We start from the raw sequence: 16,736 nt of genomic DNA on the forward strand, positions 1-16,736 counted from the left end.
TGAGTCCTCTGTCTTCAGAAGCACAGGTAGTAAATTGTATAAGGTCATGTAGTCACTTGACAAGTTTTGTTATGCTAATATGCAGGAATTATATATATTGTTCCTCTTAGTTTGTTTTCTTTTGTTTTTTGTATTTTACGAGTGAACTTAAGCTGTATGATGTTTTACACCAGCACAAGGCTTGAAGAAGTAGATGGCTGAAGATGATAGAAAGATGACAGAAGGCAAGGAGGGATATGTTTTCAAATGGAATTGGTAAAAAAAGAGAAAAAAGAAAAAAGGAAGAGGCAAAAAAGATATTTTTCTAGTGTGTTTTAGTGAATCAAACATTTCACTTTCTACATTGCTGTAATTGTTTTTGCCCTTGGAAGAAGACCTGGTGTTATATACAGTTGATAATTTCATTATTCTGTTTTATGTGTGTCCATTCATAAATTAAAATGAGTGTGTATTTCTCATGCTGACAGTTTGATTGCACAGCTGTATGCTTTCAGCTTCTGTAATATACTTTGGCTGCTCCAGCATTTTGCACACATGGCCATTGTGTCATTCCTACATTTTATGCTTTTATCAGTGATGTAAATCAGTAGTTCCCTATCACAGGCCAGCTGTTGCTGCCTCTCTGGGCTTCAGCCTTCTTAAGAGACAGTGCTGCAGCTACAGGGAACAGCCCATGCGATGTGAGGAGGCAGAGGCAGTGCTGCAGGGTGGGCTCAGTTCTTTGTCATGTCCCCTGAGCTTCACTGAGTCCTGCTCTCCAAACTGTGTGTCCCTCTCTCCTCACAGCATTGGACATATAGAGAATGATAGTCATCAGCCTTCCCCCCCTTGCTTCACATTGTTTCGCCTCCCCTTGGAGGCAATGACAGGAATTTTGGGGGCACTAAACTGGGGAAGGAGGACAAAATGAGAACATGTGATAGACAGCAGCTGGACAGTAGCTCAGTACCTCAGTGCCATTCTCTCATTTCCCCTTCTCAGAAGGGCAAGTGAAGAAAATCTGATTGGAAAAAAGAAAAAAACCTCTTGGGTTGAGATAAGGACAGGGAGGTTGCTCACCAGTGACTATCACGGACAAAACAGGCTCAGTATAGGGAGATTAATTTAATTTCCTTCCTATTGCTAACAGACCAGGGCAGTGAGAATTAAAAGCAATCTACAAATACCTTCCCACCCTCTCCTACTTCTTCCTCCCAAGCAGTGCAGCGCAGGGGAACGGTAATTGGGGCTGCAATCAGCCCATCTTCATCTCTGCCACTCCTCCCTGGTCACTCTGCCCCTGCTCCACGTGGCTGCCTCCCAAACCAATCCCGTGTTGGTTTCATACAGGCCACAGCTCTCCCAGCACTGCTCCATCCCATGGGGCCCACCCTTCAGGCACTGCTCCAGCACAACCCCATGGGTGGCAGCTCCCCCTCCCTCCTGCCCTACTGGGGGCTCCTCTCCATGGGCTGCAGCTCTGACCTGGGCTGCTTCTGTGGGGGTATCCATGTGCTGTCCCTCCTTCACCCCTCATTGACTGCTGCACAGTAAGCTCCTCCATGTCTGCACACAGATATAAGCTCTGAGTGGTGTCTGTGGGCTGCAGGGGACAGCCTGCTCCTCCGTGGGCCTCCTGGGCACCTCAGTCAGCTGCTGCTGTGTACCTGGAGCACCGCCTGCCCTCTTCCTTCATTGACCTTGGGGGCTGCAGGGCTGCTTCTCTCCAATCTCTCAACCCTCTCTCCCAGCTGCAATTGCACAGCACTATTCCAGTCCCTTCAATCGACTCTCCCAGAGTCGGTTTCGCTCTAAGCTCAGCTCTGCCCACTAGTGGGTCCCTGTGCTCACAGAGCTGCAGTCTTCCCACATCTGAAACCTTTCTACATGATACTACACGTCCTTTGGAGCCTTCTTAGGGAAAGGTGTTACTTCAGAGCTGGGATAGGAATTATACAAAATACTGAGTTAGAAGGAACCTATAAGGATCATCACCAAGTCCAACCCCTGACTCCTCACAGGACCATCTTAGACAAGAATGTCCAAATGTTTCTTGAGCTCTGGCAGCTTGGTGCTGTGTCTGCTGCCCTGGGCAGTCTGTTGTATGCTCACAACTCTCTGGTGATGGATTTTTTTCTAATACCCAATCTGACCATCCCAGGATGCAACAAACATACATTTGTATGTATGTCTTCATTAATGTCTTCTCATATGAGGATTTTATATCCTCATATTTGCAAACAAAATCTGATAATAAAGGTGCTCCAAGACTTTATTCCTTACCATCATGCATTGGGAGAATATATACTTTCTCTTTGATTGACTGTTTTTTCCCAATCCAGTACTAGGATGGTGTGAATAGTTTCTTTCTAGTTGGTGCCAGGTGGCTCTATCTAACCAGTTTGTGCTGGTGTGTAGTCCTTGACTAAACATACCTGACTAGTGCTGTCTTTCATTTGTTGTGGAGGTTGTTCCATTTCTGTTCTTGGAGGAGCATGTGATCTCTGCCTACATATTCCTGCCTGCTCCAGTGATGTGGTAGTAAACAGGAAGAAGGGGGCAGTGATGCAATGGAATAACGAAAATAACAAATGGAGACAAGACTGTGGCATCTCTGTTTTTTAATCAACCGGCTCAGATTGAGTGTAGTGTGTCAGGTGCTCTAGTAATGTGAATAGGTCTGGGGACAGTAGGAAGCTAATTACCCTACATAGACTGAAGTGGAGCAATTAATGCTGAAAAGGGCAGAAAACACAAATTTATGCAAAAAAAGAAAAAGAGAAAAGAAAACTGGATTGGTCTTATATTGTAAATGAGGATTTAAAATCCAAACTGAAAAAAAAATACCCTCTATATTAATACTGCTCTTGCTACTCTCATATTTCTTCCTTTTGCTCTTCTACAATGTTTTGCACTTCATTTGCTGTATCACATGAGCAGTATTACCTGCACACTATTTTTTGGAATTGTTCAGTATTTCAAATCTTTTCCTGTGTTGACAGCCTGTAAGGATGTTGTGCATTTTGTGATTTCTGTCCCTCAGGCAGAAATTCCACAGATAAACTTCTTTTCTTTTACTTAAACATGATTTCTTAATGCTTGCCTTCAGTAACTGAGTAAGGACCTTCTATAGTACGTAATCAAGGTGAGGAAGGCTTTAAGATTTTACAGAAAATTAACTAGATTCCAAATATGTGAAATTAATTTTACTGTTGGGAGTGCTCTTATCTTCCACTGAATGTTACTGAATGGCAACCATATAGATAGAGGAAAAGTATATTACATTGACAGCAGCTCCATTTTCTGCCCCTACTTCACAGCAGTGAAATGAGTCTGCACTGTTTTTGAAAGAAATTCTATTCAGTGCATTACACTGTACCAAGAGATAGCCTTAGTAACTGTTATTTCTTGATCTATACACAGAAAATATTAATGAAAGCACGTGTTTCATAATGCCCTAATTTCCCTCCTCTATGGGAATGTTAATTTAAGTTCTATTGTTTCAGAGCTGCATATGTTAATCTATCTCCTTTCTAATCTAATCTTCTACCTAACAGGGTAGCAGGAGGCTGTGTCAGATGCTGGAGTAAATAAACACGGTTCTTTTTTCCTATCAGTGGGTTTGTGATTTTCCCTATCATACAGCTGACTATCATTGATTCCTTGTTCTGCTCTACTGCTAAATTACCACATTATTCATTGTTTCGGTCAGCTTTCAGTCCTCATTGCAATGGTTAGATGCAGACAAATCTTAATTAATTTTCCAGGTAATATTTTATGAGGTAGTGTCAGAGGGCTTATTAAAATCAAGATGTATGACTTATGCTTTGCTGCTTTGTTCCTGTATTTTGTATACACCCTCCTAGGGTGTACACAGTTTGTTCTGCTACACAAAACGTAAGAGCAGAGTGACCTTAAAGTCAGAGCCACAGTGTTCTGTCAAGAATAATAAATCATTGACATTTTTCACCTGATTAGAGTGATTGCAGGGTGTAAGGAAGGACAGTGAGATGTTCAACTTTCACTAGAAATCGATCCATTGTAATACAAAATTTCCACTATCACTAATGTCGGATTGACTGTTTGATTTTGTATACCTAGTTAATAGAATATCAAAGAACAGAATTATGTGTAATGGAGAAAATCCCTGTAAATTCGATGGTGAGGTGATGCAGACTTTATTGTTTTTATTGCTTTTTCTTCTAAGTACACATACTACACATACTGTATCACTTGCTCTTTGTAGTAAATCAGGGGACTGTGAGTACCAGCAAGCCACTTGAGTGGCTAGTCATCTGATTTAAAACAAATTAGTGAAAATGACTGAAGGAAAGGATGTACCGTATAAATGTGCACAGAACAGCCTTAACAATAAGACAAATAGTTGCCAGAGTGGAGTAGTACTCTTTACACATTAAAGGACATAGTAGAGACATTTGTTTATCTTAAAGCAGGATATTATGTCAATGTTTTTGTAAGCTGCAATTGAAAAACTATGTAATTTTCAAATCTTTGTTGTTCTCTCGATGTCCTTAAGAATTTGCATTCATCTGTGATGGTTTCCTTGAGGTAGGTGGGAAAGTTTAGTGTGAGTTACCTATAGGTAACAAATGGGTTTGGTGTACTACTAGCTCTGAAGCAGTGTAATTAGACATAAACGCATAGGTAATTCTGCAAGCCAGTGCAACATTAATTCTGATCCATTTAATCACTTGGAAACACGGGTACTTATTAACTACTCACATTTCCACTTGGTAAGTGCTCTGTCTGTTTCTTTCTTTACTTGTTCTCTGAACTGTAAAAGCATCTGAAACCATTATTTCACAAAATACCTGAAATCATTATTTATGAACTACCAAATGCATTGTTCCCTCTCTACTTGCTTTCATGCCTAAACAATAGTTAGTGGGAAATTCCCAGCATGTTTGGGACTATATATGTATTTATGGTAGAAATTGGTCAGTGTCTATCCTTTTTGTGTTTGGGTTTTTTTGTTTGTTTGTTTGGTTGTTTTTTTTGGTGTTTTGTTTTGTCTTGTCCAGATGTAAGATAATTTGTAAGTTGGTTTTGGGTTCTTTAAGAAGGACTCACTGAACTGGAGTATTTGTATCCTTATTACAAGTGATAAAATAAGCGTAAGATTGACATGGAACTTGATACAGAACTAACTGACCTCACAGTTAAGTTGGTGGGAATATTACCTGTGACTTAGTTGGAAAATGACTGCTACTGAAGAGCCCATCCTTCACATTTATACTGTTAATAATATGTTAAGTGTGGCCAGCAGGTTGAGGGAGGTGATTCTGCCCCTGTACTCCACTCTCATGAGACTCCACCTGGAGTTGTGCTTCCAGTTCTTTAGCCCTCAACACAAGAAGGACATGGAGCTGTTGGAATGGGTCCAGAGGAGGGCCACAAAGATATCAGAGGGCTGGAGCACCTCCGCAAGGATGGGCTGAGAGAGCTGGGGCTCTTCAGCCTGGAGAAGAGAAGGCTCCAGGGGGACCTTAGGAAGGGGGGGCTACAGGAAACCAATGGAGGGACTTCTAGTAAGGGCATGTAGCAACAGGATAAGGCTGGATGGGGCTTTGAGAGACTTTGGAACTCGATGACCATAAAGGTCTCTTCCAACCCAAACCATTCCATGATTCTGTGGTTCTGTGTATTTCTTGAAATTTAAGCTCTTTAGTTGCATTCATCTGCTCAGTCCTGTCTGGTTCAAAACCAAGAGGATTGATTCTGCTTTCAGCTATGCCAGTGTACATGAAGAGTTATTAAAGTCATGGCATTTTGTCTGTATTAAATATTTAGGAAGAACAAAAGGAATCTTTCCATGTTTCCATGTTTGATGTATTAATCTTTCTTGATGTTATATTATGGCATTAATGTACTAATTAATGTATTGAAAAGGTCAGTGCAAGTGTTTGGAGCATCCATCTTAAATATTCCAAAATGGAGATGTAGGATTTTGATAAGTTTTGTTATCTTCTACCATGTGGGAGCACCTGAAGAAAAGGGAATAGATATGTTCCTACACAAATCCATTTCTATTGAAACCTTCCATTTTTGCATGTAGTTTGAGAGACAGGAACTTTTCAAGGAGGAAGGTGATGGATGAGTCTGACACTGCTTGTGTCTCTAGGTTCGTCCAGTACCCTGCTAAGGAGGGATTCATAGCACATGCTGAAATTAAGTTGTGCTCCCTTACTCCAGTATCTTGGAGTCTCTTTGGTACATGGGTTGCATTCTGGCAGTGCAGCAGTACTTTCAACTAAAACGAAAAGAGGGCAGTAACAGACAGAGATCTTTCTGTCACATTTATATAGTGTGTGTTGTTCCCCTTGTCAGATATTTCACTTATAAATAAAAATACTGTTCTTTCAAAAGATAATATGACATGCATTATTTCAACCACATGCATACACAGTGCCACTCTTCTTCTCTTTAGTGTTATTTGTGTTTTACCTTTTTACAGAACAGTTTCTCAGTGGCTCAATGATATGATAGGCAGGGATTTTCTTTTCCAACAGTGAAATTTGCTGCATGTTTTTTCTTCTTTTTACAGTATACAGCACCTAAGCAAGTAAAAATATAAGGTGATTTCTTGTTTGTTTGACACACACACACACACACACACACACACATATATATATATATACTTATTGAACAGAGCATTGTCCTTCCTTATTGTTTTCTTTAAGACTAAAACTTATGAGCATCATAATTTTCTTGAGAGAATGACTTTGAGAGAATGACTTACTTTATGTTTGCCGTCACCCTGCATCTCTCTCATTGTTTCAGTCTCATCTACATCAGTATAAGTACCAGCTTCTTTATTACGACGTACATTTTTTACTAATGGAAAACTTGTTTGGCAGCACTGAGGAACTTGATGATCTAACAGCAAGTTTTACCTTTGATGATCTGCTTAAAGTGAACATGTTCCATTTAGCTGTGGATATGTCTTTTTCTTGAAACATGGAGTTTGTTACTTGTTGTCTACAAGCCCTCAAAGTTTGGTTTTTGGTGTCCATGTGGTGCAGCTCCAGCATGTTGCCCTGAAAGAATTTGGAAGAGTTGCTACCTAGAGCTCTGTATGTTTACAAAGCCATGCCAGGTGTAGTCTCTTTATGTTTATTTTGGGAAAGCAGTTCAAGTTTTGCTTTGTTTTGTTTTTCTGATCAGTTTTATTATTATTATTTTTCCCTAAACCACTCTACTCTAGAAAGTGAAGAGTTTACTAAGGGTTAACATGATTTTACAGTATACGTTGAAGTCTCAGTCATTCCTGGATTCTGTTTTCATTCTTGTGAACAAGAGGAAGACATTGCATTAAAGATTACCAAAATAGAACTTATCTACAAGACTGAAATGCCTTCCTGGAATTGAAGGAAAGGAATTTTTGAGTGTGCTAATTATTTACTTGCATTTCTGTTTCTGAATATTTGTGAGAAAAAAAGAAACAGTGTCCTTAATTAACACTGAATAGCAACCGAACTGTAGAGACAGCTGGCTGGCCTGTCAGATGGAACAGTGGGAACTGAACCAGAAAAAACTTTATGAGGTTACAGTAACCTAGAATTCATGCAATAATTTTAGTGGGTGGGTTCCTTTCTTCTCATAGTGCAGGGAGGAGGCTTTGGAGGGATAAACTCTTAAGAATTTTCCATGATTATTTCTTAATTATATAAACAGTAAAAAAATAAACTTAGAAGACTGTTCTATTTGTTATAGATGGAAAGTGTAATCTAGAACTACTGGAAAATATTGATGTTTCTGGGTAAAATTTTTTAACATATCTGTGACTTTATTTTATTTTATTTTTTTTCAGGTCGAAAATTTAAAAAGCTTAACAAAATCAAGGTTGTGAGGACATTAGATGTTGCACTTCAGCAGCCAGCAGCCCTTCAGGATGAAAGCCAATCTCTAACGCAAAGGCTGTCCTTTTCTCCAAATCAAGAAATACAGTTTGTTCCCCCAATGATAAGTGTTTTGCGAGGCATTGAGCCCGAAGTTGTCTATGCTGGTTATGACAATACAAAACCTGAAACACCAAGTTCCTTGCTGACCAGTCTAAATCATCTTTGTGAGAGGCAACTTCTTTGTGTAGTCAAGTGGTCAAAATTGCTACCAGGTAATAGCAGCTCTTGTAGTGACTTCTTGTTAAGCAAATATGTCATAAGACAAGCAGTCAAAAGAGAAGGTTGCTTGTTTATTGTCTGCATGTTACTTAATTCTTAAGAAATTGTTAAAGGATTAACTTTCCACTTCATCAGATGATGTATGCACTGATGAAATGAATTTTAATGGGAGGCCCTTTGTAAATTAAAGTGTGTTTATACTTATTCCAAAAAGAAACAATGGAAGTCCAGAGTGTTCCTATTCTTGATGATTATAGCAGCCTTTCCATCCTAACTCCTCTGAATCTACCATTCATACTTTGGGTTTATATATATATATATATTTGGGTTTATATATATATATACATATATATATATAAATTTTCTGCATATTCTTCATTCTTACTCTTGTTGAAAAGAATTCTAAAAGAAACAGAGAAAAACTACAATATTAATAGCTAAGCAGCTCACAAATACTCTGTGAATGAGAAGCAACTGAATTTCTGAGGAACCAAGAATTATAAAATAAAAGTTCATGATTATATATATCTGTGTTCTCTGTATGATAATAGAGGCCTGGTCCTGGGATCTATAAAAATCAGTATCGAGGCCTAGAAATGTGGATTCATTTGGACTCAATTGACACTTAAGTCCTGCAGGAAAGTGCCAGACATCTTAGTTGAACTGGGATTGTTCACTCTGGAGAAGAGGCCCAGGGAATACCTTACAGCTCCCTATAGCTGCTTGAAAGGAGGATGTAGTGAGGTGGGGTCAGCCTCTTCTCCCAGGTAACTAGAGATAAGATGAGAGGGGATGGCTTTAAATGGCACCAGGGGAGGTTCAGGTTGGATGTTAGTAAAAACTTCTTCTCAGGAAGAGTGATGAGGTGTTTGGAACAAGCTGCCCAAGGAAGTGCAGGAGTCACTGTCCCTGGAGGTGTTCAGGGAAAGGGCAGATGTGGCAAATGGATGATGATAGGTAGATTGTTGGACTAGATGATCTTAGAGATCTTTTTCTGTGCTTATGATTCTACGCTTCTGTGGTATTTCTTCTCATTAAGTGAAAAGAAAACAAACTTTTTTTTACTGAATCTAATTTTCTATTGGCTTCATAAGCTGAATCAGTTCACTGAGGATAGGATGAATGCCAGAGCTTGATTGATTGAAGAGGGTAACAGGACCAGCTAATGAAAAACAGTTTTTGGTGACAGGAAGCTGTTAGGTCAACTCTGATACTTAGCTATGATCCTTAATATTATCCAAGCAGACACAGAACTGATGTTCTCTGCGTTTAAATGCATTAAAGGTGTTTATAGGTGGATGTTTATTGTGTTATTTATTTTCATTTCCAGGATTTCGGAATTTACATATTGATGATCAGATAACTCTCATCCAGTATTCCTGGATGAGTCTAATGGTTTTTGCAATGGGATGGAGATCATACAAACATGTCAGTGGTCAGATGTTGTATTTTGCACCAGATCTGATTCTTAATGAGTAAGTAGACACTACTGATGCACAATATGAATGCTGTTCATTTCTTTGTGTCAATGGGAACGTGGCTTCATTGAGACCAAGGTTTCATTCACTATTATTTTTGTTTCAAAATTAACAGCAAAGTCCACTGATGACATAAAATTCAGTAACATTGGGAAGGATTGTGTGGGAATCCCAAATATTTTATTGATGTCACCAAACAAAATAAGTTCAAATATTATTTTAATTAACTAAGAGAAAAGAATTAGAACTATACTGTCAGAAGATTTATAGGAATTCAAATGCCTAACATGGAAGTTCATATTCAATAAATGGAACTAAGTGGGATTTTCTTCGGTCATGGTTGATTGGATGTTTTTTTTTGTGAAATAGTGGATGAAATTCTTTCCCGTGTGTATTAATTGTGCTGTACAAATTGAAATCCTTTACAGGGATAAGATTCAGAGAGCTTCAAATTGTATTGTGACCCCTAGTGTACTCTAGGATGTATCTCATGGCTATATTGAGAAATCCACAATAATGGCTTTAGTGTGTGCTCCACTGTATGCCTTATGGACAAGACTTTAAGTACTTTCTTCCAGAGGAATGATGAGATTTATGAACCCTGCTTTTAATTCCTGGTAGATAGCTTCTCGTTTGCAGCTTGAGACCATTTACACTGAGAAAGAGATGGACTGACCACATGCAATTCTCTCGACTGTAGAACATCTCGTTAGAATAATGTCAGAAAAATTATAAGGAAAGACCTAAACATGAAGAGTAACGATACACTGAATCATAGCTGCCTCTACTTACTGGGGGGAAAAAATGTTTTAACTTTCAGATCAGTGAAAAGTAACTGCAAAAAAGCAGCAGAAATGGCAGCCTTCCCTATCTCCTGCCCTGGTTGTGCATGCCTAAAATTTTACTTAAGCAGGATGAAACGCTATCTGGTTGCATGGTAAAACAGATAAGAACATGATAAATTTGAAAAATACACTAGGAAAAAACCTAACTTGCCAATTAAGCTGATCCCTGATCTGTTCACCATGTGGGCAGGAAGGCACTAATGCCAGAAGAGTAGGAGTGCACACCTAGAGATGGGAAAAGATCATGGAAATTCCATCTACTGTGGCATCACACACCGAGGTTGATTCAAAATAACCATGAAATCACAGTCCAAAGATTGTTTTTCAGCCAGTTTTTTATGTACTGAATTTGTCTGAGACTGAACTGTAATGCTCTGTGAGAGTGATTTGCTCAGTAGCATGAATTTCAGACGAAGAGAGTAAGCAGTGTTAGGTTGACAGTGGTATTATGGACTCGTATTAAAACACTACAAGGCTTTACTGTTACCTACACTTTGTGGTCTCTGAAAATATACTTATGAACAGCATTTAATGCACCTTGAAAACTATCACTTATCTAAGATGCTGTTTATGAATAGAAACTATCAGAAAGGCCAGGCTGAATGGGGCTGTGACCAACCTGGTCTGGGGGGTGTGTCCCTACCTGCAGCAGAAGGGGTTGGAACTGTATGATCATAAAGGTCCTTTCCAACCCAAACTATTCTTTGATTCTATGAAAGAAATAGGAAGAATTAAAGTGTCTATGGGAATAAATCCAGCCAGATCTTGCAGATCAAAATTTCATGTTTGAGTCATTGAAGAGCTGGTACAAAATTTCAGATATGAAACAAAACTGAAAACATTTAATTTAAGATAACAAAAACACTTTAAATATCACCAGGAAAAAAAAAAAAAAAAAAACATTGAGAAAAATCTTTTATTAATGGAGAATATCTTCTGTTACTGCTTGGAAGGTGGTCTGTGATCAGTTGGTCGGCTTGGAATGCTGGTCTGAATTCAGAGTTACAATTCCCTTTTTAACAAGTGCTAAAGCTACATTGGTCTCTCAGGGAGCAAAATGTTATCAGCTTGTAGTTGTTGTACCTCAGGGTATGGCTTTGTAAAATAACTCTACATTACTGCATCTTCCAGTGAATGCAGAATGATAGCAGTTTAGTTTACAAACTTTAAGATGCTATTGTCTTCATCATTTCTGTTCAAAACTGTAATAAATTCACTACAGCAAAATCTCAAAGAGAAAAGTAAGATCAAAGTGCTGCAAAAGACTGGATAATTTGTTGTATTTCTTTGTGAAATGTCCTATTTAGTACTGCGGGAGTTCTGATAAGGCTCTATTCATGTCTACTTCTACTTAAAATACTTTTTAAATACTCGAACGGTTTCTGTAGTGCTACAAAATAATTCAGTTGCTCTTAGCAAAAGAATTTTGTACTTGCAACAAAGAATTTTGATGTACATTAAATAGAGACATCTTTGTAAAACCTATGAACAAGTTTCTATCGACTTTCAACCTCTTCAGTTTTATGCTTTGTTTTCAAAGAACATAAAAATCTATCAACTTCTAAACAAAAGCACTTCATCGTAAATATTAGTTTATTATAAATAAATAAGAACACTTGATTTTTGGTGGTAAGCATTCTTATGTGACAGTTTATGAATTCTTTTCTGACCAAAAGTAACAGATTAAACATCCAAAATAATAGCTCATTACTTACAATTTAAAAACTATTGTAAGTGCAAAACAATAATGAAGTTGTTCATTTGTTTTTCTTAATTTCGACGCTGGGTTAATTAAGCTGCTAACAAGGCACCTCCTTGAAACAATTAGGAATTAAGCTGCTCCTCTTCTTTATTTTCATGTTTTTGTTTTTTGTTTCTGTTTTTCCCTTTTCTGGGTGTAAGACAGAGGATGAAAGAATCATCGTTCTATTCGCTGTGTCTCTCCATGTGGCAGCTCCCACAGGAGTTTGTCAGACTCCAGGTTAGCCAAGAAGAGTTTCTGTGTATGAAAGCACTACTGCTTCTCAATACAAGTAAGCTCTTTTGTTTCTAACATATCACTGGTAAAATCTTCGTTTTGACCAATGTTGTTTAACTTGACAATTGCTGAGCTCTCTGGCTTAACAAATGGAAAACTTCTTCAGGAGGAAAGTGTTAGTACATCAAGACCTAAAATATCTTTGTAATGTCTTTAAGGAACGAATAATCTGTTTCGTCATTATCTTTATTTAGTTAGTATAAAGGCACTGCAGAAATGTTGGATCCCTTTTAATGTATTAGAATACTGCATTATACATTTTCAAAACAAGTGTGCATATTTCTATGAGGAAGAATGACTTCAAATGACACCACACAGATAAAAATCTACAGGCACTGGGAATAAATATTTATTATTTATTATTATTTATTATATTGATAAGATTTGCAAAATTGGGCATGCAAACAATAGTAACACTTACTCACATGTTCTACTTCAGCTAAGGTTTAGCACAACAGTAGATAAATGAAATTCTTTTGGTTGTTTACTTGAGTACAAAGTTTGTGATCACTTTAATTGTACTCATCTTGTAATAACACAGCATTGCATTGTATTGCATTGCATTGGTAATTGGAAAATATGGTAGTTCGTGAGATTCCCTTCTGAAGCCTTTCCTGAAATACTGGGAAAGTCCTCAGCTTCAGCATCATATTTTGAAATCCCTCATCTATGTGAATACTGTCATACGGTTCAGGTTCAGATATATTTCTGATATTCAAACTCTACATACCTGTAAGCTGAAATAGAATAGTTAAAAGAAAAGGCTGTAGTGGTCCACTGCCTCACAAGTATGGGGGCATCAGTTTAATAGTAATCACTAAGCCACCTTTCTTTATCAACTGCATTTCCCTTATAAACTCACTTTTAAGATGATATGTTTATATGTATGCAAGAAATTAATTTGATATTGTGAAAGTATTTTTGCCTATGTTCATGAGTTTTTTTGTTCATTCCTGTACTTATTGTCTTATAGGAAAAAACAATTTGTCAGATCTTTGGAAAAAGGAACACACCTAACCATTGTTGCTGAGGCATTTAGTAGACATTTGGTACTGTATAAATACAATACTCTCCACAAAACAATGTTCAAACAACATATAACCTGGTTATTGCTATAAAGTGTTTTTTAAGATTATTTCTATTTCATGCTGTTCACCTTTATCCTCTTCAGATGTGAAAGTGTGGCCATTTCAAACCTTCATATACTAACAGTAAATCATGTTTCAACTTTTAGTCGCTCATTCTACCTTCTATTTGATTTATTATTTAGATGCACTAGCTTTACTTCTAAAGAAACAGTAATTGTGTGTTGCACGTAACTAAATATCAGTCACAGTATGTTTCTAAATCTGAATGGAAACCCCAGCTTTATTTTTAACATTTCCAGTTTTACATTTTTTTCCTTTGAGGTTACTGTGGTACAGACTTCTTTTTTCTACTGTATTAGTGACAGTTTTAAAACTGTCTCAAAAGCAGAATTAGTCTTTGCAGTAAGTAGAGCAACTTCTTTATTTTCTTCAATTGTTTTGATTTTTTAGTTATTTATTATGTTTTACATATAGACGTGTGATGTGCTGTGTTATAAGTAATACCCAAAAGTTCTAGATAGTTCACCATATAACAGAGGCCATGCTAATCTAGGAACCAATACAGTGAATAGTTCAGAAAGAATATGATACAAGGAAGTAGGAGAACGCAAACATGCTTAGTCCAGCATTTCATCTTCATCAGCTGCCAGAAGAAATCAAACATGACACGTCATCCTTAAAAGCCCGACTATTATCCTATATGTGGAAGCAATCACAAGTTCTTTTGTCTGTTTTGTTTAAATTCAGATTTGGGTTGGAATCAGAGTTTGACTTCTATAGCCCAGTTCAGTGCTTAGACACTTGTCTTCAGAGTCAACTTGCTATTCTATAGAGATATATATGTATATGTGTGTCTCCATCCTTCCCCCAGACATCCACTTGTCTGAGGAAGTGCTGAAATAAGTGGTCAGTGTTGGCTCATTTCCTCTCTTGGACAGTCTCCCATGAAATAAGAAAATTCTGCTTCAGAGCAGAGCAGAGATTTGAACTTTGCTTAGTAAGCTCTCTCTGGGCTCAAGATGAAGAAAATGCTTATTTTTTTAATGCTCTGTTTGCTCAAATATCTTTATCTACCTTACCTTCTCTTACTGTCTATATATGTCTATATATACATGGAGGTAGAGAGGTTCAACTGAACTCAGTCATGGCCACACAGTAGCCATGGCGTGATACCAGACTGAAGGTATATGGCATACCTAGCATGTGATTTATTTAATTATGTGAGCTACCACTCACAAGACTCTGAGTCCATAGAGAAAAATAAATATTTCTACAGCGTAGTTCATGTCTTTCTAAAGCTGCTTCTACAGTGATGAATATTTCATGTGCCCTTTTCTCACCTGATTTTTTCCACTGTAAATATAGGGAGCAGTGGTAACTAAATAAGATGGACCTGCTATGTTGTGAAGTGTCCTTCCTCTTATATTTGCAGTCAGAAAATGAAATGTTAAATGTGACATTACAATGTGAGATGTCTTTGGAAAAAGAAAAAGGAAAGGGAAGAAGAATTTTTCTTTCAAAAACAGTATTTCTGAATCTAGATTTTGTTTCAATATATGATTATTTTAACAAAGCAACGATTCAAATTTGAGTGCCAGTTCAGGGTATTTTTTCAAATTTCATTTTTTAAATTTTCATTTTATAGTGTCTTCAACAACATAAATTATAACACTTATGTATTACATGCTGCCCTGTCATGGAAAATAGTTCTCAGAGCATAGCAGTGTTTCCTTACAATGCTGCCAGAACTTAGAATCAGTGCTTAAACATGATCTTATCACTAGGAGTCACTAACAGGTTCATTTTTTTGGCGTTGTCCATATGCCTTCATTTTGGTCCTAACAGCAGACCATTAAGAGAAGAGTGAGTTGAGCCATTTGCTTCCCTTAGGTAATTATCTAAGAAATATTCACATTTAAGACTCTGAGAGTACGTCTGTTCTTTTGAATGTAAGAGTTCCAAACAGGAAGCCTGAGCCTTGGATGCTGGGATGTCTACATTATTTAAAAGCTTTTATTCATTCCATGATGCCATTTCAAAGCCCTCCAGCTAGATCTAGGATAAATACGCCCTAAGGAGGGCAGGCTCTTGGCAGTGTAAGATAAGCCAACCCATGACGTATTTCTGTAAGGACAGGAGCGGTTCTTTTGGCCATCTTCTTTCAGCACATAGGCTTTAAACTTAGTCTATACCAGTTTCTAGACATCAGAGTTTAGCACAACTGACTGCTGCAGATAAACTCTTTGACCTTGTTGTATGACTGTTTCTGGAGAAACTGATTAACAGGAAGAAGTACTTGGCAGATAATAACAAATTAAATTGCACAGTGTGAAATATAATCTGTTCCCTTACTTAAATCTCTCCTTTTGCCTTAAGAACACATTGCAACACAAATGTTGCTTTCTTTTCAGTTCCTTTGGAAGGTCTAAGAAGTCAAAGCCAATTTGATGAGATGAGAACGAGTTACATTAGAGAACTGGTGAAGGCCATTGGGTTGCGCCAGAAGGGTGTTGTGGCTAATTCCCAGCGCTTCTATCAGCTTACAAAACTGATGGATTCCATGCATGATGTAAGCTTACGTGTTAACTTGTGTTGTTATTGTGTTGGGTTTTTTTTTTAAGTCAGAAGGAATTAGAATTTCCTAAAGGTAATTTTATAAAAAGTGTCTAGTTAACATGCATCCTATGGGCTTAGCATCCATAAAAACTGAGAAATGACACTCTCTATAATTACCCACATGAATAGTGCTTTGTAATGGCTTTTGTATCTCTGCAAGAGAAGCAAGAAACAGAGATACAAGGCCATAGCTCTGCTTGAATAAGGACTGGTGGAATGGCACTAAGGTACTTGAAGAAAAGTCCTTTTGCATTCAGTGGCTGTGACAAGTTCATAGGAAGTTCAGGGAAGGATGAGGTGTTTGTATTCTTTTGCACTTAGGAAACATGCATTTTATTTTACCTTTTTTTTTTTTTTTTTTTTTTTTAATACCTATATACATTTCATATAAAAGCTTTCCTTGTCACTAATTCCTCCTTATGATGGAGGAAAAAGCTAAAGATCCCGTTTATGAAGGCTGAGAGAGGTAACAATACTGATAATTGTGTGGTTCACCAGGTAGTCTGGAATCCTTTGATCCACTGCACAGACCTCTCTATCAACTTCTGCTA

General features: G+C 37.6%; 1 protein-coding gene across 2 annotated transcripts in view; it reads left to right on the forward strand.

Annotated features, from left to right (window-relative positions):
• Nucleotides 1–16,736, forward strand: part of PGR (progesterone receptor) — a 35,198-nt gene that overhangs the window by 14,994 nt on the left and 3,468 nt on the right. Inside the window, exons 4-8 of one of the 2 annotated variants that reach the window (XR_014949183.1) lie at nt 7,811–8,113; nt 9,451–9,595; nt 12,346–12,476; nt 13,455–13,530; nt 15,981–16,138. Coding sequence is in view for 1 of the 2 variants with exons in the window: in XM_015852254.3 (XP_015707740.1) it covers nt 7,811–8,113; nt 9,451–9,595; nt 12,346–12,476; nt 15,981–16,138 (737 nt within the window). In the remaining variant the exon portion in view is untranslated. The remainder of the gene's footprint in view (nt 1–7,810; nt 8,114–9,450; nt 9,596–12,345; nt 12,477–13,454; nt 13,531–15,980; nt 16,139–16,736) is intronic. The other variant, XM_015852254.3, reaches the window with a different exon arrangement.

Source organism: Coturnix japonica, chromosome 1, assembly GCF_054131305.1.
Source record: "Coturnix japonica strain WE chromosome 1, WE-NBRP24, whole genome shotgun sequence".
In the NCBI taxonomy this organism is placed as follows: domain Eukaryota; kingdom Metazoa; phylum Chordata; class Aves; order Galliformes; family Phasianidae; genus Coturnix; species Coturnix japonica.